The sequence below is a fragment of the Melanostigma gelatinosum genome, assembly GCF_949748355.1.
Source record: "Melanostigma gelatinosum genome assembly, chromosome: 13".
Lineage (NCBI taxonomy): Eukaryota > Metazoa > Chordata > Actinopteri > Perciformes > Zoarcidae > Melanostigma > Melanostigma gelatinosum.
In genome coordinates, this window is record NC_136646.1 from 19,882,276 (window position 1) to 19,905,738 (window position 23,463).

The 23,463-nt window shown below is 45.8% G+C and overlaps 1 protein-coding gene across 2 annotated transcripts; it reads right to left on the minus strand.

Annotated features, from left to right (window-relative positions):
- Positions 1-328: 328 nt before the first annotated feature.
- nherf1b (NHERF family PDZ scaffold protein 1b) lies at positions 329-23,218 on the minus strand. 2 transcript variants are annotated; one of them, XM_079281025.1, is made up of 7 exons: positions 22,551-23,218; positions 22,365-22,463; positions 7,513-7,686; positions 5,527-5,680; positions 3,522-3,565; positions 1,763-1,882; positions 329-1,681 (listed from the first exon to the last, which is right to left on the minus strand). In XM_079281025.1, the coding sequence occupies exons 1-7, from the start codon at positions 22,917-22,919 to the stop codon at positions 1,544-1,546; spliced, it is 1,098 nt and encodes a 365-aa protein (XP_079137151.1). In that variant the 5' UTR covers positions 22,920-23,218; the 3' UTR covers positions 329-1,543. The 2 variants fall into 2 exon arrangements, with proteins under 2 accessions (XP_079137151.1, XP_079137150.1); XM_079281024.1 differs by having other exon boundaries at positions 22,365-23,218.
- Positions 23,219-23,463: the final 245 nt, after the last annotated feature.

Genomic DNA, 23,463 nt, shown 5'->3' on the forward strand with positions numbered 1-23,463 from the left:
ATCAGTTCAGTGTTTGGATTAAAGACTAAACGCTGTATTACTGCTCCGTTAATGTGCGGACAAATCTCCTGATGCAATGCTTTAACTGAAAGACTCTTATACTACATCTATCTAATGCTGTGTGTGGTCATTATCAATTGATAAAACAAGTTAAGATATATCAATGATGAACTGTGTGGAACAACATCATATTGCCTCATTCAGACTCAGATGATTATCTTTTCTTAACTTTGGAATTATTGAGTAAAAGTCGTATCGTCTTTACAGCCCGTTAGCCGTGTGTCGCACACCAGAGACTTTCCACACACAACTGAATAACAACCTCATGTTGTGATGACGGATTTATTACAGGATAGAAATCACTTACTTCTTACACAAGCTACAAAAAGAGCCCTCTTCACATCATGAAATCACTCATTTAGAAAACCATCACCATCCTCATGACTAATGGCGTAAACAAAAGCATCAAACCGAGTGAAGCGCGGCCGTTCTCATCTCAAAGTTACACAACTGTTGTTTTTAAGACATTGATAGAAATGTGGAAAAATCGAATCTCTCACGAGAGCAATAAAAATATTCCAGACGCTCAAAGTGTGACGTGATGGCAACGAGAGGACGGTATAAGTTACTCATAATAAACATTATGGTTCACATTTAATAAAAGAGCATATTGTGTGTTCAGACAGAGTGTGGATAAATGGACATTTCATTTCAGAGTGTGGAATTTATCTCAACATTTAAAAATACGCATTACACATGATATATACCGTGTATATATATACATTTATACATATATATATATGTATAAATACATACAATATAAGAGAATCATCTTTAAAACACAGTTCTTTCCAGTTTAAAGCCATCAGTTCATGTTCGGAATTATTTTAGAGATGATGTTTACTTTTGTTTAACATCATGAAAAAGGACTTTATGGCGTAAACTGGATTCTACTCAATGCAAACGTCACTGTTCACTCAGATATTTGAACCCTAAAAACTAACAAAAAGTTAAACTAGATTTACGATGAACTGATTGTCGGCTGGTTCCTGCTGTTGAAGACACTATGATGTTTTAAATGTTAGTAGAAATAAAAAATAAAAAAACATAAGCAGACGGAGGAGGAGGACGAGGAGGAGGAGGAGGAGGAGGAGGAGGGTCATTCAACTAAACATAACGATCAACTCCTCCTTTCCACAGGCACCAGACTCTGGCCAACAGGGACTGTCAGGGTCCACACACACACACACACACACACACACGCACACACACACACACACAAACAAACACACATTTTCAACATGGTCCAGTTCTCTTTCATTGGCATGAGCATCTCTCATTGTTAGTATCACATTATACATATTATTATATATATTTAATATCTGGATTATACAGTAGCATGAAGAGTAATAATGAAGAGTACTATATCTTACAGAACTTCTTGATTTGTCTGATGCCGATAGTTAATCTGCTCTTTTAATGTCTTTCTGACGTCTCTTTGTGAGAATCCCTCTAGCAGGTGTGTGAGGGGGGCTGGGGGGCCCTATAGGTTACTGAACAGCTCGTTCTTCTTGGTCCAGTCCATGGGGGGGGCTCTCTTGTTGGAGCGTTTCTGGTGGGCGAGCTCTTTCACCTGCTGCAGGGACATGTTGAGCGCTGGGATGCCGTCCGCGATAAAACCCTGAATGGTTAACAAAACGTATTACATTAGTTCCACTTTACGTTCTGAAATCACGAGAGGTTGCTATTTGCTGGGACGTACCTCAGGCGGGGTGTTGGTGGGCGGGGTTGTGAACGAGGCGTTGGACGAGGCGTTGGACGGAGAAGGACTGACGGACAGCTTTGAGTCCCTCTCTGCCTCTTTGGCCCCTCTACCATTCACCTGGGGCCACAAGCACTCAGCATCAGCATCGCTCCATGATCACACTAACACATCATTACTGGGAAACTGTTGTTCGTTTTGGTGATGCAGTACCGGTCCTTACCACAGGGGGGCAACCTTGGATTTTCTATTGAGTACAAGTTAGTTAGAGGCAGCTGAGAAGTTGTAAACATGTTTTGTCATCTGGGAATCAGCAATGAGCGGTATTTAGTACATCTGTTGTTTTTCCTCGGATTATATTTGTGGAGAAGGCAAAACTTTAAATGTTATAGGAGTGGTGAGATTTGAGAAACTCTTCCTGCTTCTCTTGCTGGTTGAATTCCAGCCTCTTTCCTGCCCTCAGTGTTTTGCAGCAGTTCGAATGAGCTGCAAATGTGACAGGATGAGGCATTTACGTTTCTGCAGCCTCGGCATAATTGTCAGTATGTCATACGAGAGGATTTTTAACCCACTACCCCTTTAAAGACGGCATCGTTTACCTCACAGACAACTTGTCCCTGACCTCTCACCCCCCTCTCAGCTCGACCACCCTTTAACGAGCGTCTGTTTCGCAACAATACGAGGAACAATTAACTTCTCTGCCGCCCGCTCCAGGCTTCACTTTGCATATTTGGCCAAACGCCGGAGCGGAAGGCAGCCACGGGTCAGCACAGTAGCGCCTCTAAAGTGTCTTCATACAAGTGTGGAATCATCTCTTTATCTTATCAACACTGATTTACATTCAAGTCGACTGTGTCCACCTGGGAACCAGACACTCTGGTAACCCGCGAGGCCGTCAGAAAGCATTCTTGTGGGGCTTAAGTCAGCGGCGTGTAATGTGTAGGCCACGACATCTCTACAGCACGAAAACATTTCATTCAATTTGTACTTTGACACACATTTCACCTTTTACAAATGGCAAGAGGCCAATTTTGATGAACTGTGCAGCTCTACAAGACAACAAACAACGGTTTTCCCAAAATATCGAACTCATTATTCAAGTTAGTGAGTGAGTTGCGTGTTTAAGTGGTGGCCAGTGTGTCTCATTGGGATTACGCCCAAATACTTGAGCAGGATTAACATGAAGCTGCTACATTCTTCATGCCTCGGCTCAAAAGAGAAGCTTCTAGTCGTAATGTACCTTTAATACAATACTCTCTAAACTGTGGGTCAAGGAGGATTCTAATGTTGAATACACAATCCATCCTTGGTCAAACACTTTCAAATAGTTCAAAGTTAATGGGGTACTAGCCGGGTGGGGTTTTCCACACAGCACCGTATACAAAGAATGCCAGAACGTTGAGACAATCACAGGAAAGTCCGTTCAGTTACACGTCTCTGTGATTAATAACTCACTCCAGCGGCGTCTCAGTTCTCTGATGAGGCGAAACCACACCTGAATTTACGTGTTACTTTGAAACCCTGTTTCGACCTCGACTGCTACAGAGCCTTCAAAGCACAAGTATTCCCGTCCTCCTCTCCGTCAGGAAGGAGAAGGGAAGTCTCCGCTGTGGGAGACCGACGGCTCTTCACACACTTCAAAGTTCAAATCTCACTTTTGGCTTCGCTCTAAAGCAGCTCTCCAAACCCAGTGATGGCTTTAATCCTGCGTTTGTCTCTCTTGTCTCTGTGATATATTTGACCGCTGGTGTACTCTTACCTTCTCGTCCATTCCTCCATTAATGACCGGCTCAGGCAGCGGACCTGTAGGCATGAAGATGACACAAGAATCATTCATCGGAACTCCAAAAATTACAACGTCTGTCGGAGCTGATGTCACTCCACGAGACCTGCACCATCAGCTCCACTCTGATCAAGAGTCTCTCTGCAGCTCACCTTTCATCCCAGCAACACTTACTCTGTTACATGGGGCAGGTTTGAGCAGGTCATCTATTATTCACACATGCTTCATCCTCTGTGAGATGGTGCTCATCCTGGTCCTCTATGCACCCACAGAGCCTCCACATATCAGATGCTGCTGCTCTTTCCCCTTAAAAATGAATCCACGTGTCGCCATGTTTGAACCCAAACCTCACGTTGGAGAGGTGGTAACCTCAGACAGACATCATCACATGTCTCTTACCTTCCATCCCTCTGATCCTCTGCCCCAAGCGTGTCTCTAGCTAACGCTGATGATTACTGGAGACAGCAGAAGGTCCTCCAGAGTTAATCTGAGATTGGAGTCCTCCTCGGGTCTTTTTGCTGTGCGTCCCTGACTCTGAGAGGAGCCTCTCCAAGTCCCAATAGAGATCTGGCTCCGGGGCTGAGAGGCCACTTGGAGCGAGCGCCTTGGAAACCAAACAAAGCGAGCTCAGAGAGAGAGAGGCTGTGCGAGCCCGTTGGTAGAGAGTCGCTGTAGGCAGGTGCTCTCTGAGTGGGCAGCGTGTGAAGTGCAGGCAGTTACCTGGGAAACACCTCGCTGGAATCTGCCCCCCGCGGGGTGTCATTGTTCTTAATCCTGGACTGAAACACTGGAAACTATGAAACATCTGCCCCGATGAGCTTCACCGCACAGAAGTACACCATTTATTAATCATCAACCGGGAGCACTGGGAGCATTCTTGAACCATGGACATATAAATGCATTTCCTCTGACACAGAGCGTCTTCACCCCTCATTCACAGGCGGTTGTCAAGCTGGCAGCAGCATGTTTACATGAAGGGTCTCATGATGCAGAGTGGCACTCAGCCATTTGTCCTAGAACACCACACACACACACACACACACACACACACACACACACACACACACACACACACACACACACACACACACACACACACACACACACACACACACACACACACACACACACACACACACACACACACACACCACCTGCCTGAGGATCTTTTCCTGTGGAGGGACAGCCCTCAAACACAGAAACACCACATCACAGGCTGTACTAGGGCTCCCCCCGGGGGCCGTGGCAGGTACAGCAGGACCTGTGTCAAGTCAACGTGCCTTTGAGCAAGGCACTGAATCTGTTACAGCTCCTGGGAGGACCACATCTGACCTTTTTTTGTGGAGGGAAGGCCACAAAACAACGAATCCCTGGAATCAGTCGCGTATTCATTTTATTGCCCTTTGACAGCAGTTTGACAAAAAAGTCCAGACAATGGTCCTCTTGTTCAATATTCTGCGGAGCTTTCGGCCATATCTCGTGGCAAGCTCCATCTGCTGATGAAGGCCACAAGGGGCAGTTGAAAGATCCCAAAATTATTATTTTTTGAGTGATCTGCATTTAAGCCTTTACACTTTACAAACCACACTGTGATCCGTCTGATCTGATCTATTTATGTCTAAAAGATTAACTTTCAGGTGTGTGTGTGGGGGGGGGGGGGGGGAGGGGCAGGAAGTGGCTCAGCGTCTCTGTCTATGTTTCTTGGCAGAGAGAGAAAGAAAAGGAAAGAAATAGCCATAGAGGATGGAGCGAGACACAGAGAGATAGAAAGACTTAAAGGAGAGAAGAGCCAAGAGTCAGACTTGTAATCTGTTGGAGGATGAGGAGAGGAGGAGAGAGAAGAGAGGAGAAGAGAGGAGGAGGCGTCGTCTTGTGTCTACAACTCGTCTATAACTGCGACTGACAATGAACCCGGGGGGAAACATTACGAGCATTACGAGCTCGGTGACGGTGACATCGCTCTGTGTGCGTGTCCTCTCACCAGAGAGGTGGTCCAAGGCGGGGGCCACTCTGCACCTCCTGAAGAAGGCGTCTGTGTCGGGGTCCACCACCAGCAGACGGACCTCCTTCCCACTGGCTTTAATGGCGGCCACGACCTCTGAATGCGTCTTCCCTTCCACTGACAGACTGTTCACCTGAGGAGAGGAACGTTGTTTTAGTTTTAGATTCCCACCAATGGATAGAAATCCTTCAAAAAAAAGGTTGCTATTGTTTCTTCTCGTCTTTGTTCCCACAGAGAAGTGAACAAACTGTTTTATAACTGTCACGGATTTCTTTCTCAATATTATCACTGTGTCTGCCAGAGGCTCCAGGGCAGGAAATCCTGTGTGTCCACACACACACACACACACATTCCTTCAACAGTGTGCTCAATAACAAACATTTTGATTTGTTCTTTAAATCAACGGAGCATCATGGTGCTACCTGGCTGTGACACAGTAACTCAACATGTCAGGTGGCTCACTCCCACGCCAGCTGAGTGTTCTGGGATTAAATCACCATGGGAAAGCATGTGAGAAATGTCTCAGGGGGTGTGTGTGTGTGTGTGTGTGGGTGTGTGTGTGTGTGTTTAGGTCATAGAGTGGACCTGCACATCTAAGCCAGTCCCACAGAGGAAGCTGGACAATAGCTGCTTGGCCAGTAACAGCAGAAACAATGGCTGTCTGCTCCCCACAAAGCTCTGCTCCTCAGTGGGTGGTGATGCTGTCTGGGGCCCTCTGGGGCCCTCTGGGGCCCTCTGGGGGACTGCAAACCCCTCGCTAGACTCTCAAACAGACCCCGGTCTCTGTGGGACTTTTAATCCCTCCTTCCTCTCTCTGTCCTCCTTCTCTTCTGATTCTTCCTCTTCCTTTCTCTTTCCTCTGAGCTCTGATGCCGCTCTGATTTTGTTAAAATACTGTGTGACACTGAATGAGTCACGTCGACGGAGTCATGAATGACTCGTGTTGCTTCTGCTTCTGCTGGCTAAGTCCTGTCTGGTTACATGCTATTACAAACACAAGGTTTTATGGTTGTAATATCTTTTAGAGCAAAGGTTTCCCAAACTTGTCCATGCCAATGGTCCCCAAAGATGTAGAGAGATCTGGATTCAGCATCGGAGGCAGCGCCGCCTTCATTCCTATGAGGAAAGAGTCTTTATCGGCCTAATGGCGTCACGTGATGGACCGAGAAGCTGTGATTCCACCGTTTAGCTTCTGTGTAAAACGTTCTTCAAAGCCTTCCTGATGTCTTAAAAACCCCACTGACAATACTACCTCGTGTGATTGAAAATGACTGTTAGACACTAGAATGAGGTCTGGTAGGCCTAAAATCAACTTAATGACACACTTGCTGTTTTTCACCAGAATTGTACGATTTGTTTATTTTGAGCTTCTTACATGTGATCTAGAAATTGCAGTGATTCACGTTGTAATTAGACTTTTTGTTTACACACACGTCTCTCTACTGTAGGCCAGCGGTCACTAACAAAAGGAGGTGTGCAGAGCAGACCCCAGACCAGTTCAGAAGCTGATTATTCCGGTGTGAGGCTGCTCACAGTGTGCGGATTTAAGGCTTTCCTCTTATTAACTTTGGGGAAAGAGCCGACAGAAGACCTGCTTCACTCACATACTGCAGAGTATCTTTAACGGTGGGTGTGGATCAGTCCGATTTCTTTTCCCTTTTAAAATATAACTTTTTGTATGTATGTACTTTTTAGACTGCATCCTAAAAAAGTATGAAACGTCTTAATCTATATTTTAAGACCTGATATTGAGCATCATTCACTGAAGGCAATTATGCATCTATACAAGCATCATCTACATAGAGCGTTACTCTTGTTTCGAACATTTTTAATGATCATAGAATTTCTTTGGCAGTACTTTGGGTCCATTTGAAGAGTTTCTGAAGTAGTAGTATCTCACCAGAACAATAATAACGTCTTATTGTACTGAGTTGCTGCCCTGCATGGGGTCCCTTATTGAAGTACCTGGATTATCCTGTCCTTGGACAGCAGGCCTGCCCTCTCTGCTGGAGAGTCTTCGTCCACCGCTCTGATGTACTGGCCCGGCCGCGACCGCTCGCTGTGCAGGTTGAAGCCATATCCGCTCGGCCCTCGCCGGATCACGCAGAGCCGTGGCCGCGGCTCAGTGCACAACACCTCCTGGAAGAGACCCGAGGAGACAAAACGGAGACGGTGTGTGAACAACACTTTTATGTGACACACAAGAACAACAGCTTTTTAAAAAACCCACCATGGGTTCAGGGAGAACCAGAGGCACAAAGATCACGGAGAGCTCCAGTGAATCGTTAACCATGAATATGAAGCCGAGGCTGAACATACAGGTGGCTGCTGGTGTGTCGTGAAGTGTGTTTTTTAAACAATCATGTGTAAAGTGAGGCTGCTGTTGGACTCCATGTGGCTCCAGGAAGGAAGAGGGTCTCGGAGGCATGTGATTGGAGGTCTGCTGGGAAGGTATGTGGAGAACTTCGGGGTGGGGAGGCGCTGCTCCGGCCTTGAGGAAGGGACCGGTTCCGGTGTGGTCCGCTCCCTGCTCGCCCCGGGCTCCGAGGAGGACAATGGAAGCCGGGCGCTGACCTCTGACCGCCTCCCCTCGCCCCGACCCGTCCAGCCCCGCTCTGGGCCAGCAGGAAGAGTTCGAGCTGTGTTGTCATCCAGGAAAAAAAAAACTGCAGCTCGACTCCAGAACCTCCCTTCCGCTGTGTGGAAGAAGTTCTTTATTTAGAAAAATGGGGCTTTTATTGGCCATCAAAGAGGTCAGAATAAGAAATAATGGAGACACCGCGCTGGTCAGGATAACCTCTGTCACTGTGACCAAATCTGACCCGACACTCCCTCCACATCAGAGTCAACTGTACGCTGGAAGACAATGAACGACGTCTATGAATACGTCTGACTCACTTTCTACAGACACTGGCAGGAGGCTGATTGATTCAAGCTACTTCAGAACATCATAAATGAACTGCGGACATCACTGTAACCGACTCAAAGCGTTTTCTCTGTTGTACAACTTGGCACAAGCGGTGCCAAGTTGTACTGTGTTACGTAAGACAATTGTTCCGCGCTAACGCCCAACCCACCTCCGCCAAGAATGAAATGTTCCCTTTCTTTGCTCAGTAAAGCACCTTGAAAAGAAAGAAAGAAAAACATTCATTTTACAGAAAAAGTGCCGCCTTAAAAGGAAGGTTTTGGGAAACACACTTGTTGGCTTTCTTACCAAAGAGTGAGATGAGAAGATTATTCCATCAAACGTACTGCAGGCCCTTTCCCATGATGTGTAAATGTCAAAAACAAAAACACAATGGGAAATACTGCACAGTGTCACACACATGCTCAGACTACATGGGGCAAAAGTCAGGAGACGGCCGAGCACATTGTGGCTCAAGACGTACAGTAGATGGAGTTAAATAGCTCTGGAAACTGGACGGAAAAGACGCTTCACTGCGTCATTGGAGCGCTGACAGAAGTTGGGACCAGCTCAACTTGGATTCTTTCAGTTTTGTAGCTTCAATGTCACCGGTTTCCATTTAAAAATGACGCTGGTAATGTAAACGCAGCATAATGTGTCCGGCGAGCAGCTTTCTCCTGCTCATCAGATGTACTGCGGATAAGAGCTTCATCACAATAACTGATTATACAGACGTCACCGTCTCTGATTGCACGTTCTGCACTTCTTCAAGTGTCACACCCAGACTTCAAGAGAGACAGCCTTCCTTTACGAGTCCTTTAAATGTGAAAGATGCAATCCAAAGTACAGACTGAACAACTTAGCTTCATGTTTGTTCTCATTACTGACCTCCGCTCTTCTGAAAGCCTAAAATGAACGTTCGGCGTCCCGGAGAAGCTCTGGCAGCAACAACAGAGCGGGGTTTGTGTCGGAGAGGAGTGGAGGGATGAAGAATCTCCACGAGGCTCTGAAATCTGTGGAATCTGCTGAGCACACACAAGCCAGGACTACTTGTGTGTGTGTGTGTGTGTGTGTGTGTTTCATGTGTTAACGATAACTACAATGTGAGTTCTCGGTGACGTTAACAACAGTCAGTTGCAAATACGCTGGGAACATCGCAGATACGGCCGCAGAACATGTATGGGACGTTCTGTAAATAACGAGCTGAGATATCGTAAAACTCCTCCACATGGCCTCATACTGAACAGGTCTTATCTGCTGTGGAACGACACACACACACACACACACACATCTGTGTTACGTAATTTAGACAGCGGGTGCAACTACATATTTCTGTCAGACAGGCTCAGCTTTGGCCCGAGGTGGATCCAGGAACCTTTACATACTTCCTCTCGGGATCTTTACTGAGTTCAGAGAGCTTCGCAGACCCTAAAACATCTGCACGTACATAATATGTGGAAGGAAAACACGGATGCATTCACCTTCTTGTGCTGCTTCCTCAGATTTAGTTTAGTTGTTGTTAACCTACAACAAGAATGTAATGTGATAGCTGACCTGTTAACCTTTAGGACATCATGTCACCTGTTTAAAAGTCCTATCCTCGCTTGGGGATCACAAAAATAATATAAACTTTAATTTCTCCAAATAACGATGAAGGGCAAATCATCTGAAGCCATTGCCTTTGTGTCACATCATCTTTCTATGGTGAGAAAGGTTACTCTCGGCGGTTGGAGGTTGAACTCTCTCTCAGTGACACAAACTTTCCTTTGAGGAGGGAAGTGTTGAACAGGAACTGTTGACACATCTTCCCTCAATATGCTTCCCTCTGAGCTGGCTCAACTTCCTGACATGAAAGAGAAATTCAAACACAAAGCACACCCCCAACATACGCACAAACGTACTGTACTAGTATGTAAATATGTGTATTTGACGTCGAATAAAAGAATGACACGGATTAGCTGTTTCCTCGTGTATCCAGTGAAGACTATAAGAAGTGGGCGTAGTCCCCCTGATGCCACCCGTTGTTTGGCCGACTGTCCTTTTAGTTTTGGAGCCTTGAGTTCAGCAGTTTGACTGTTGCTGTCTTATATTTTGTGCAACCAGAAGTGACACTAGAAGGGTGTAGCTAAGTACACCGGTATGCTGAGTAAGGCATCTATAGGACACCATAATGTTACTTAACTTTCATGAGCTGATAACACACTGTGAGTGTGAAACAGGGACAACGTGATGGCAACAACCCGTCAATCTCAAGGTAGCCCTGAAGCATCTCCTGCTTTATGGTCTGCTTTACTCCCAATGGGACCGTCCGTTACTGAATGAATATCATGCTGCAACGAAGAAGACTTGAAACTGGCGATCGAGACCACAAACTCAAGTTTACAAATCAATAAATCAAGTGAGAAGGAGTCATTTTCCCAGAGACTTCAATACAATCAGACTTCTTCACCCAGAACCCTTCAAGTTCCGCTCTTCAGCATTGGCTTCACTGTTTAGTCTTCATGCTAAACTAAGCTAACTGGCTTCATCTTTAATGTACGTACTAAAACAACGAGGAAAATAACAAGTGTATTTCCCAAAATGTTGAACTATTCCTTTAAATCTTCGACGTAATGAGGAGCTGAGTCGCCGCGTCATAGAGGTGCATCCGTCTTTGTTACAGACGATGTTGCATCTTCTGTCGGACGCATTTCCTCCTGAACGTTTAGTGGTTGTTTACATTTTGAATATCGGCACAATGCGTGCGAGCAGCTGTGTGAGAAGCTTTTAATCTGACTCATGATTGGGATGTATTGTGCCGCCGCACACGTATACTTTGCATCGTGTCGCCATTGTTTTCTCGGATGATGTATTATAACACGATGCCCGGCCCTAAAACGCACGCATTATCATTTCTGTCAACTATTTGTTTTGGACGGAGTTTTACAACTGAGTTGATACTACGTTGCTGAGCATCCAGTGTAAACGGATGTATACATAGAGGCAACTGTCAACGCTGGCCTGGGTGCACACGGAGTTAAGTAACACTGGACAGTCCAAATAAAGGGAAACCTGTTCCTGTCATATAGAAAGTGGCATTGCGTCACAGTAGAGGCAAACATCTTTTGTGCTTCACTCTAGTGTCTGCTGCTGTCAAGCCTCTAACGTACGAGTGAGCAATCGCCTTGAATACCAATCACTCCACAACAAAACAAGGGCCCATGTTAATATTCTCAAAACGCACTTCACGGCTGTGACTCTCGCTGCATCTGCTGCTCCAGCACAAAGCTTATCTCTGAGTGTTGGAGAGCTTACAGGCTCCCCGACCAGAGGCTGATGTAAACCTGTTTCAGACTTGTCTCTGCTTCTCCTCAGGAAGCTGCTTTAATGAATAGATTAGATACCGAGGAGGCAAAGTTCAACTTACAGGCCTCTTGACGTGGCTGCAGCACCCCGTACCGTACGTTTACGAAGCTCTAAAATGATTTAAAAAATCTAAACCTTTGACCGATCCCCATCCCCATCCACAGAGCCGCGCTGCTGGTGTGTTAAAAAGACGATCAAACGTCAGCATGTACATGCACACAGCCTCACAAGAGGAGCACAGAGCCCTCGAGGAACCCGCAGGTGAGCGTCTCAACGAGCCAGATTGATTGATTTGCATCTTCTGAACCCTCTCAGGGAGTTTTTAAAAGGCAAACCAACGACCTCCATAATATCCATCCATCATGTTCATCAGCCTCCGACTCAGCCACCACAGATTTGCATCCGTCAGGCTCTCCTGCTGATTCTGTTTGACAGAGGAGCGCTGTGGCTACGAGCAGCTCTGGCATGGAGCGAGCAGCCAGTATGTGTGTGTGTGTGTGTGTGTGTGTGTGTGTGTGTGATGCCAGAGGCTGCAGCTCCGCCACTCAGGATGCCAGTTGCTTCATATTTTCCTCATGCTTCGCCAGCGCACTGATGTGTAACGACTGCACAGAGAACACATGGAGGACATCTATGGCCGAGGGCTTCCTGCACGGCTCCGGTTCTCTGACTCTGCTGGTCTTTTAGTTTCACGTACCCAGAGCGGGGAAAAGTAAAGTATAATGCCACATGATGAAAACTTCCTGTAATCACGCGTCACCTCACTGATGCTTTTTCGACTGTCTCTCCGGCGTCTGCTCAACTCACGAGTCCTGCAGATCATGAACTGGAACACTGTCACACTCAGCTGCTCCGTGCGTTTGTCTTCTAAAGGAGCCTCGCTTTCATCTTTATGTGTTTCTCCTGCTGCTTACTGCTTTCCTCCATGTCGCTCTAATAAAAGAGGGCAGCTCCCCCATGACTTCAGCCTCTTTGATCAGAGTAAAGGATAAACATTGTGGTTACTCAGTGACATGACACATCGTTGGCCTCCCCCGGTCCTTTGTCATGTGTCGTGTCCGACGCAGATAAACGGCCTCGAGGACAGACTTCATGAATGTTTGATGTAAACCCGGTTCCCTTTTAAACCACCGAAGTTTTTTTAAAGCTCTTCGAGTGTTACGGAGCGCACCACTCTCTCAGTCAGGACGGGGGTGTTGGATTTCAAGCTGGACCGTTGAACCAGCTGCGAGGCAGGCGGAGGAACAAAGCGCCCCACTGTCCCCCCTTCCATTTGAGGATGGGACAAACTGGGCTCTACAAAAGACACCAAAGAAAGGTTCTGCTGAAGGTTCCCGTTACAATAGAGTCTTTAGGGGGAAGGTCTGGAAATAGAAAAGTAATGTCAGTCATCACAGCAGGGGTGCAAGCACTGATTACACCGAATGAAGAGGCCTCGCCGTCGCTTTAAGATCTTTAAAATAGAGCAGGCAGGGCCTGCCGTTCCTCAACGCTCTTCATCTGTCGTCCGTCCGCTCTGCAGCCTTCTTTAAAAACAATCACTCTTGCATAAGATCAGCCCGACGCTGACTGACAGTTTTGTCCGATCGCAGTCAACAACTTTTATCTCCTCGGCCAGTCTTCCTGTCCCCGACCCTCCACCCTCGCAGACCTGCAAAAGCAGCACCGGCTCAACAGCCTCTCGCACAAGTGTCAAGTTTCTAAAAATGCATTCAGAGAAAGAGGGGAAGGTGATACAGAACATGCAGATGCTGAGATATCTGAGAGCCACATTGTTACAGTCGAGCAGAAGTGACAACACGACCACATCATCGGATGGCATACGAGCAAACGTTCATTACTAATCGGTGCCAAGTGAGCTTTTCAGTCGGGGGCTAACAGAATGAAATCATTTAGCGTCTAATCGTAGATGTGACACGCTTCTAGTTAAAGAATGAGCCATGAAGGGAAAGAACCTTCCTCATGTAGCTCTTCTTCTGTGTGTTTTGACTTGAGTTTCTCCACAATCACAGACACTTGAAGGCGTGAGCAGGGACAAGATATCGAGCGTCACCACTCAAGACGAAGCCGTGCTCTTCAATCAAAACGTGCTGCGTTGATCTCATCTCTGTTCTTGTGAGATTGATTGTCCTTATGGGACTGGTCAAGGTATTCGTTATTCGTCCGCGTGCTTGTAAGATGAAAAATGATGAGTCGCAAAAGGCAAAGGGAATAGAAATGAGAACACTGTTGATAGTGTGAAGAGAAGATAGCAGCTCTGTTCATCAAAGGCTTCATAAGATGTGGAGCTCAAAGTGGACAGTATATTATAGATAAACATTATTATCATCATCATTATTATTATTTCTGCTTTAAAGCTTGGCATTTTAACATGGGGGTCCATGGGGATGGACTCTCTTTTGGAGACAGTGTCCAGTGGTCATTTGAAGAGCTGCATGTTTGCGGCTCACCCGCGTTGGCTTCATTTGTCAGCACTGGAGGATGCAGCTTGGCTTGTGCTAACAGCTAAATGCTAATGTCAGCATGCTATCGTGCTGATGTTAAGCAGACACATTGGTATGTTTACCATGCTCAGCATCTCACTTTAAGCATGCTAACATTTGCTAGTCAGCACTAGTTAATACGTGTTTTGGGGCTGATCTTTCCTACATTTTCTTAGTTTGGAAGCTTTTAGTTTAAATAAAAGTGCACACCCTACATTCACTTGGTGTCATGGCGTCTGTGTGTTGTACGGTGGGAAGGTAGATGGGGGGGGGGGAAGTCTATTTCAGGGCGAGCAGCCAGTCACTTCCCCCCCCACCCTCCGGCAGGGCGCGGCCCTCCGGCTCATTGTCCGGCCGGGGTGGTGAACCTCCAGCAGAATGGAGTAGGAACTGAAATGTGGCTTTGTGGAGCCTCTGTCCCGAATCCCATGAGACCCAATCACCAGCAGCCCCCCCCCCCCCACACACACACACACAGGGCTCAGGTTCCACCCCTGACCTGGGCCACAGTGGTGCTGTTGTTTGGACTGACGTCACTGAGGAGTTTCACTGAGAGTGCTACGAGACAACACATCATTGATTACTTGTTCCTAATCAATAGAGCGATTTCATTGAATGTGGTAGAACTCTATCCTTTCTTTTGCTCAAGACGTTACGCTTCCGCCTTCTGGCAGTTTATATTGTACTCATGAACTCGCCCTGGTGGCCTGTGAGGGTTTCAGAAGCTGACCATGAAATGTCAACGTCTCCGGCTGACGTCCGGTCGCAGACCTTTGTTGTCCTCACCCTGTCCCCCCTCCTCTGTCTGCCAAACACCGCCTCAAACATAGTTACACACATTAACAAACAGGGCGAAAACAACAAGGCTGACCACACTGTGATGGTATGTGGTCACCGTTTCTACTTTCCACTTCTTTGTCAGACAGATGTTGTGATGACTGTGTTGCAGAAACACCGGTGATAGTTTTTATGATAGCATTGTGTCATGAGTTACTGGGATTACTGCCCACAATACTCATAAAAACAGCCTTAAACAACAGCATTGATACACATTTATTGAGTGCATGTATCTATAATTTGCTGCTATTGATAGATAAACATTATGAATGAAGTGTTTCTGTGGTATTTGATTGAGTCAGTATCACCCGTTATAAAGTACAGTATTTGCATTTTTACATTGTAATCGTCAATTATTTCTTAATACATCTCCTTTCTATTTCAAGATAATACTTATTCTAGTGTTTCTGTTATTGGGGATATGAATGCAGATATCTCAGACACAAGCTCAGTATTTGCCAAGCACATGGCTCAGTTTTGTTCAGACAATTATTTTATATTATCAAGCGAAGTGCTTTTGCCTACAGATAGCGATACATACATTAGTGAGGCCTGGCACACGACATCATGGCTGGACCATTGTATTCATACAGCTGATGCTCATGCTTCATTGGGATGTATGGGCATTCTTTATGGAGCAGCAACAACTGATCATATACCTTTTGCTATGTCGATAAATGTTGAACATCTACCGGCGCTATCTAGAAATGGAAATAGTGTCAACACAGAAAAACTTGACTGGTCAACTCTCACTGAAGAGGACGTCTTGGAATGCACAATATCTACAGTACAATAAAATAACAGAGCAGATATTGAATTGAAGGAATAGATTAATACAAAATAAAAAATAAGCTAGAATAGAATATAAAATAGAAATGCACAGTATATACCATGAATATAGTGGTATTAATTAAATAAAATTAGCAACGAGTAAACTAAACTAAACAACCTGGACAGTAGAGCCAGGATCACCAACAACAAGCAACAGCCGTGTAGCGTTGTAGTCATGTGAAGGATGACGATCTGGCCCGAGGTGTTTTATTATAAAGTCTAATGGCAGTGGGCATATAATATTCATCTACCTAGAGATGCAGCTATGTGTACTGACGTTAACTGTAAGGATGTGGTGCATAGGAGAGATCTCTGCTTCATGTACAATGATATAGTAAGTGCTCTGTATAAAGACAGCAAGCCCTACTACAAGCATCATAATAAGACCCATAACATCAAACCTGGCTGGAACGAGTATGTAGCTGAGTATCGTGCTGAAGCCTGTGAAGCCTTCAAATCATGGGCTCTAGCTGGTAGACCCAGACAAGGGCCAGTGCTTGAGTACAAGAAGCTCACCAATGCAAGATATAAGTATGCCATTCGCTTCATTTGCAAGAATGATCAAGCCATGAGGGCTGACTCCATGGCCAAGAAGCTGCTAAGCAACAACGTAGTTGATTTTTGGAAAGAAGTGAGAGCTCTTAACTGTAAAACATCTTTACCATGCTCTATAGATGGAATTTCAGGAACAGACAACATTGCTGAGTTATGGCGACAGCATTATAGCACCTTATTGAACTGCATCAAAAGTGACAGTTCTGAGAGTAATGAGTGAATGGCAATTACATCATATGAGGTGCACCAAGCTATCAATAAACTGTCTGAAGGCAAAGCAAGTGGCTTAGACCATATTACTGCTGAACACCTTAAATATGCTAGTCCGAGGTTAGCTCCTCTCCTCGCTATTTGTTTTACTGGCTTCATGATTCACGGCTTGTTACCAGACTCAATGCTGTCTGTTCTCTTAGTGCCACTCATTAAAAACAAAGCTGGTAAAGTATGTAGCCTAGAGAATTACAGGCCCATTGCTTTGGCCAGCGTCCTGTCAAAAGTCCTGGAAAGAATTCTGCTGGACAGAATACAGGACTTCATCACCTCCACAGATAACCAGTTCGGCTTCAAAGCCAAACATGGCACTGACTTGTGTATATATGCCTTAAAGGAAACTGTAAACAAATACAGAGGTCAAAACTCATCACTTCTTATGTGTTTTATTGATGCCTCCAAAGCTTTTGATCGTGTTAATCATAGTAAATTATTTTTTAAACTGAGCCAAAGAGGTGTCCCCACATACATAGTGAGAATTCTGGCTTACTGGTATGCGCACCAGAGTATGAGAGTAAAATGGGGTAAAAGTGTGTCAGCCCCATTAGGGGTTAGCAATGGTGTCAGACAAGTTCTGTTTAATCTGTATGTTGATGATCTGTCCAAGCAACTGAACGCCTGTACTACTGGGTGCATGATTGGTAATACTCTGGTTAATCACATCATGTATGCAGATGATCTGCTGATCTTTAGTCCTTCTAGCGCTGGTCTTCAGCAGCTCCTCACTATATGTACTGTGTACGGTGTGGAACATGACATCAAATACAACGCCAGTAAGAGTGCTGTCCTGATCTGTCGAACTAAAGAGGACAAATGTCTAAACTTCCCTGACTTCAAATTGTCTGACAATAATCTTGGTGTCTGTAGTGAAGTCAAATATCTTGGTCATTTTTTAACAGAACACATGACCGATGATAACGACATTTCCAGGCAATGTGGTATGATGTATGCACAAGCAAACAGTCTCTCACGTTAGTCTGGTCTGTGTACAGATGGAGTGAAGATGTCTCTGTTCAGAGCATATTGTACTCCACTCTACACTTGTGGTCAAACTACAAAAAAAAGAGTCTACAGAGACTTCAAGTCGCGTACAATGACGCCATGAGAATACTTTTAAAGAGACCGAGATGGTGTAGTGCCAGTGAAATGTTTGTGGCTGCACGAGTCAACACTTTCCAAACAGTTTTAAGAAATGTCATGTACAAATTCATCTGTAGACTGAATGACTCTGTAAATGGGATCATACTTGTTTTAACCAACATAAGGTTTAGCACCACACGCTACCAGTCCCAGCTGTGGCGACATTGGTACAGCTGTCTCTTTGTAAGGCATTGCTAGGCCTATGTACTTTTATTGTTTGTGTCTGTCTTTTTATGTATCTGTCTGTATGGACCCCGAGTCTGAAATAAAGTCTATCTATCTATCTATCTATCTATCTATCTATCTATCTATCTATCTATCTATCTATCTATCTATCTATCTATCTATCTATCTATCTATCTATCTATCTATCTATCTATCTATCTATCTATTGTCTGTATTGTATGTATGTATATTTATCATCCTATCACAGTTGAAATTGGGCCTCTACTTTATCATAAACACACAAAAAATCTTTAAATTGAAACAAAGTGAAGCCCTGAACACCCTCCGTTTCCCCTGAAACTCACAGCCCAACGATCAACAAAGAGAAGAGTGCACACACACTCGCACACACACACACACACACACACACACAAACATACATTAATGTGAAAACACCCACACAGAACATAGACAAACGCATCATATGACCAAACGCTGCGTGCGGCAAGTTGGCATGAATCATGGAGTATAATCTGACCAGACAAACACTCCTTTTCCCAAACAGGCTGAACAATACGTGGCTTTGTCACAATGGCTTCAATGATAAGCAAACCAACAAACACAGCTGGAGACACTGTTTACTTCCAGCATTCTGTGTCTGCTGCTGGAACGACACGCGATTCAACCAGTGTTGCATTTGACTCATTATGTATCCTGTTTTCACACACACACACACACACACACACACACACACACACACACACACACACACACACACACACACACACACACACACACACACACACACACACAGTGAGAGACGGTGAGAGCTGTCCTGCTACGCGAGGGTGAGAAAAAGTTGCAATTGGCAACTATTTTGAGAATTTGGCAACCCCTTCTTGGCCTTTGGTTGCCATCAGTGGCAACCGCTCTTCAACGTACAAAGTTGCGTGGGTGTTGGTGCGTTCACTCGTGTGTGCGCGGGCATCTGTTTTACAGTCAACGGTGAAGAAAACTAAGTTCTTTGACTGTGACTAAAAATCGGCAGCCAAGAGCTGAGTCCAAGCAGCTTAGTAAAGGTTATTGTTGAGCCCTGAGAAGATCAAGAGGGGGGGGGGGGGGCATCTTCCACCAACAACAATGACAGGAAACCAGCTGAACGTCCCGGGGTCTGTGCACAGGCCGGGAGTCCCAGAGACGGCAGCAGGCAGCCCATCCTGGTTCAAACAGCCACTGCAGGCGTGGCCGTTCGTGCCTCTAATGCACGACGAACAAATGATCATCGAAAGCTGTCTGCTAATGTATCCTTGGGCTCCTGAAGGCACGACATCGCATAGATGTGAACTCTGAAAACTCGTGATTCCGATACAGAGACAACAGCTGAATAATTCTATAAGGTCTGTCGCTGCTTGCTTCAGGTGACCGTTCACCATTGTGGATAGATCGCACTGAACGCAGTACGAACACAGACCCGAGTCCTCCCACGAGACAGATCCAGCATGATTTGTTCAGGGAAAACATGCCGTCGCACAGTTAAAGGGCCGGCGTAAAAAAAGCCAAGCATGTGTGGCGAGAGCAGTGGAAGCTCTTCAATAAGCGGGTTTTATGTGAATGTGCAGATTAGAGGAGGGAAGTGACAGCCAGCACACGGACACAAAGACGCCTCCGTGTCTCATTTCAGGCCTCTCAGCGGTGTCGATGCGGTAACATCGCACACATTCACACTCTCCTGAGATCTCATCGAGCCGCAGTCAATTCCATCTGTCCGCTCCTGTCATTAGTGTTTAAAGACTAGAGTTATGTAAGACTCCCAAAAAAACCCACTTCTCACCCTCACACTCTCTCTCTCCAATCTGAATGAATCACTGAAGGAAAATCAAACAGCAGCTTGGTGAAAGAACTCATTTTCATGGGGTTAACTGCAAAATGGTTCTTTAATCGCACATTTTATAGAGTTCACTCATTTATTTAAATATTAATCGACGAATCTAGTGCGATCATTTGCTTCCTGTTACGGCTGAAACAATCAATCAGGCTCTGAAATAGGTTTTCTCCTTTTTTACTGACAGATCAAATGATGAGTTCCCATTGATTCTAGTCTGTGTAACAATGACAGGGCAGGTGCACATAATTAAAGATGTTTCATTCCTCTAATTCTTATCGGCCACAACAAGATCCCCTCATAACGTGCTTCCAATGTAAGTGGAGGACAAAATTCCCAGACTTCATTTAGAAAAATACATGCCACAATTTACTGCCGCACAGCATGGAACTCATTGTAATACTTTTCATAATGTGGTAATAAAGGCAGAGGTCATCTCGGCCACAAATGCAAACTTGTCCGCACGAGATTTTTGTGGATGAGCTGAGAGCGACCGCTGCTACTCCACTCAACAATAGCAGAGTAAAGATTTTACTGCCTGGTAAACAAAAGAGAGACCTTTGGACCACTGTGTGTGTGTGTGCGTGTGTGTGTGTGTGTGTGTGTGTGTGTGTGTGTGTGTGTGTGTGTGTGTGTGTGTGTGTTTGATTCCACGATGACGACAGAGGCTTTTATTTTCTTCCCGGGCCACGCTCCATGTTTTGACCCTTCGTCACTGCTCCCTCTCCCCCCTCCATCCTCACACACACACACACACACACACACACACACACACACACACACACACACACACACACACACACACACACACACACAACATCAGTGTAACCATGACCACCGTGAGCAGGGGTTCCTCGGTTTCCGGAGAAGGCGTCGCTCTTCGAACCCTCTTTTGTGCCTCTTTTGTAACCGGTGCAGCCGGTCAACGCTTAGTTTTGTACGCGTTCACGTGAAAGAGACTCTGGGCTCACTGCTCAGCATGACTCGATCTGAATATTCCTTGAATGTGATGACCGAGCAGACAGAGACGTTCTTTGTGCATTTTAACTAGTATTTTCCTTGAAGTACACATTCCCTCCCCAAAAAACATCTCGTTCCAGCTTCTAAAATGTGAATATTGGCTGTTGGTCATATAAAAGACAACATTTGAAGACGCTGATATTTTAAGGAACAACAATGACTTGGTCATTTAGGTTGTTTTATTTTATTTTAAATGTAATATCCTGATATCAAAACAAGACATTGGAAGGTGCCACGTTGGACACTGTGTACATCACGATCAATCGAACAAGTAAGGACTTGTCTTTCATGAAAATAACTCATCACCCACTTCAACTTTTAAAGGGTACGGTAGACATTTTGGGAAAGATGCTTACCGGTGGTACGTGTGTGTCTGTCCAAAGCTAACAACATCTGCCTACCAGCACATCTAAAGCTCAGTAATTCATTAACACTTGATATTCATCACTCTCGTTATTCTCATGCATCTCGTTTATTTAATCTGTATAAAACCACAGCATCAAAACAACCTGAGAGCGATATCAATCTTACTCTCGAAAAAACCCCACAAATAAGCGTATTATATTAGACACAAATATTCAAGTTGTATCATAATATTACACGAACTAAAACACAATATCTAGATTAATCTCACGACAGAGATCACCTCCGTATATATCTCCCAAACTGACTCCTCATCATCACTTTTCCATCAAGTTCAAAGTGTCATGAATGTCCACTGAACATCCTGGTTATGATTCCACCGTTATCACACTGTGCAGAAAAGCCCAATAACGTCATTATTCAATAATATTCAACACATTATGCTATCTGCCACAGAGACAGAGTGGAGCTGCACATGACGGCTCTTTTCTCTGTGTCTTCTCCTCGAGTGCTTTTTAATGAACCCCACTGAGTTCACAGACAAACAAGGGAACACACACAGCAACAAAGTGGCCACTGCGGAGTGACAATGAGCCCCGAAACAGACAAAGATCAAAGGTTTGAACATAATGTGTTGAGTGGGACTCGTTTTGTGGAGATTGAGACTATTTCCTGTTGTTTGTTGTGGAGGGTTCAGCAATGCCAGATATGTGTTATGGTGGTTTTCTAAAGGAACGGCACACCATGTCTTTTATAAACACGTCACAGTATTTGAGAGGAGAATGTTGAGCAACAGTTTGATGTTTAAAGAAGACAGAGGAAAGGGGGGTCCCGGTTTAGTTTAGACCCCAGAGCTGAACCAGGTTGTTGTTGGTCCTCTTATCCATGTTTCAGCCACAGAGCTCCAGGAAAGAGCTCCCTCAGGGATGCATTCAGTGGCTGTAATGTTATAACGTGTACAGCTGGAGGAAAGGACTCTGACAGTGAGAGGTGCATTCACCTGTTTTTAACTTTGACTCACCTTCTCGGAGTTGATGCTCAGCTTTTTCTCCACGTGCACGTGGATTTCTCCGTTCCTCTCCGGGACTGCCGTGGACTCCCTGGGTGTCCCGTCCCTCTCCTCCTCCTCCTCCTCCTCCTCCTCCTCCTCCTCCTTCACCTCATCCCCGTTTGCCGTCCCGTCCCCGTCCTCCTCCACCATCACCACCTCCTCCTCCTCCTCGTCGAAAGGTAGCGGGACGCCGTCGGCGACATACTCCTTCAGACACTTCATGTTGTGTTTCTTCAGCAGCTGCTCGGTGTCCGGGTCCACCACCACGAGCTCCAGCCAGCCCACGGTGGCTCGTATCCGGGACACGACCTGCTGGTGGCTCTCGTTCTCCACGTCCTCCGCGTTCACGAACACCAGCCGGTCTCCCGCGTGGAGCCCGGACGTTTCTGCCGGGCTGTCGGGCTCCACTAACCGGATGAACTGGCCCGTCTTACCTTTCTCCCCGTGGAGGTGGAAGCCGTAGCCGTTGTCCCCCTTCTCCAGCGTGCACAGCCGCGGGCGCAGATACTGGCGTTTGCTCGGCATGGTTCAGGCTCCACTCGCCTTCACGCTGCTGAAATGCGTCTCTAGTTTAAAGTGGGAATGACTACAAGACCTGTGCAGGATGCTGCTCGGGGAGCGGTGTGTGTGTGTGTGTGTGTGTGTGGTACCCCTTCAAAAAAAAAGCACCCAACCCCCGCCCTCTTGGGGAGATTAGTCCGTGGGAAACGGTGCTCGTGTTTGTCCCACTCTGTGGTCCACCTACACTCACGAGTCACAGTCTGAGTCGGTCCTCACTTTGTGTAAATCCTCACTGAGACTCCTGCTACCAGAGGTCCTGACCCGAGGACTGCTTAGACTCACAGCTCCGCCTCAGTGTGCGACCAAAAGTAGAAGAGCCGCCCGGGAAGAGGGAGGTGCGTTCAGGGACCGGCCCAGCTGGCAGCCTCATGCAAAGCCGAGAGGAACACAACCCGGGACTGTCCAGGGAAACGACGATGCTGATCAAAGGACCAGATAGTGGATTCAAGAAAGAAAATTAATTTATTCCCATTTTTACCCATAGTTTTACTTTTTTATATGTATTTAT

Excerpts from the sequence above, each read along its gene's own strand:
- nherf1b (XM_079281024.1), bottom strand. The coding sequence starts at position 22,919 with ATGCCGAGCAAACGCCAGTATCTGCGCCCGCGGCTGTGCACGCTGGAG. Across the intron at positions 5,681-7,512 it reads CCAAGGACAGGATAATCCAG|GTGAACAGTCTGTCAGTGGA; the intron begins GTACTTCAATAA and ends TCCTCTCCTCAG. Across the intron at positions 1,883-3,521 it reads ATGGAGGAATGGACGAGAAG|GTGAATGGTAGAGGGGCCAA; the intron begins GTAAGAGTACAC and ends TTGTGGCCCCAG.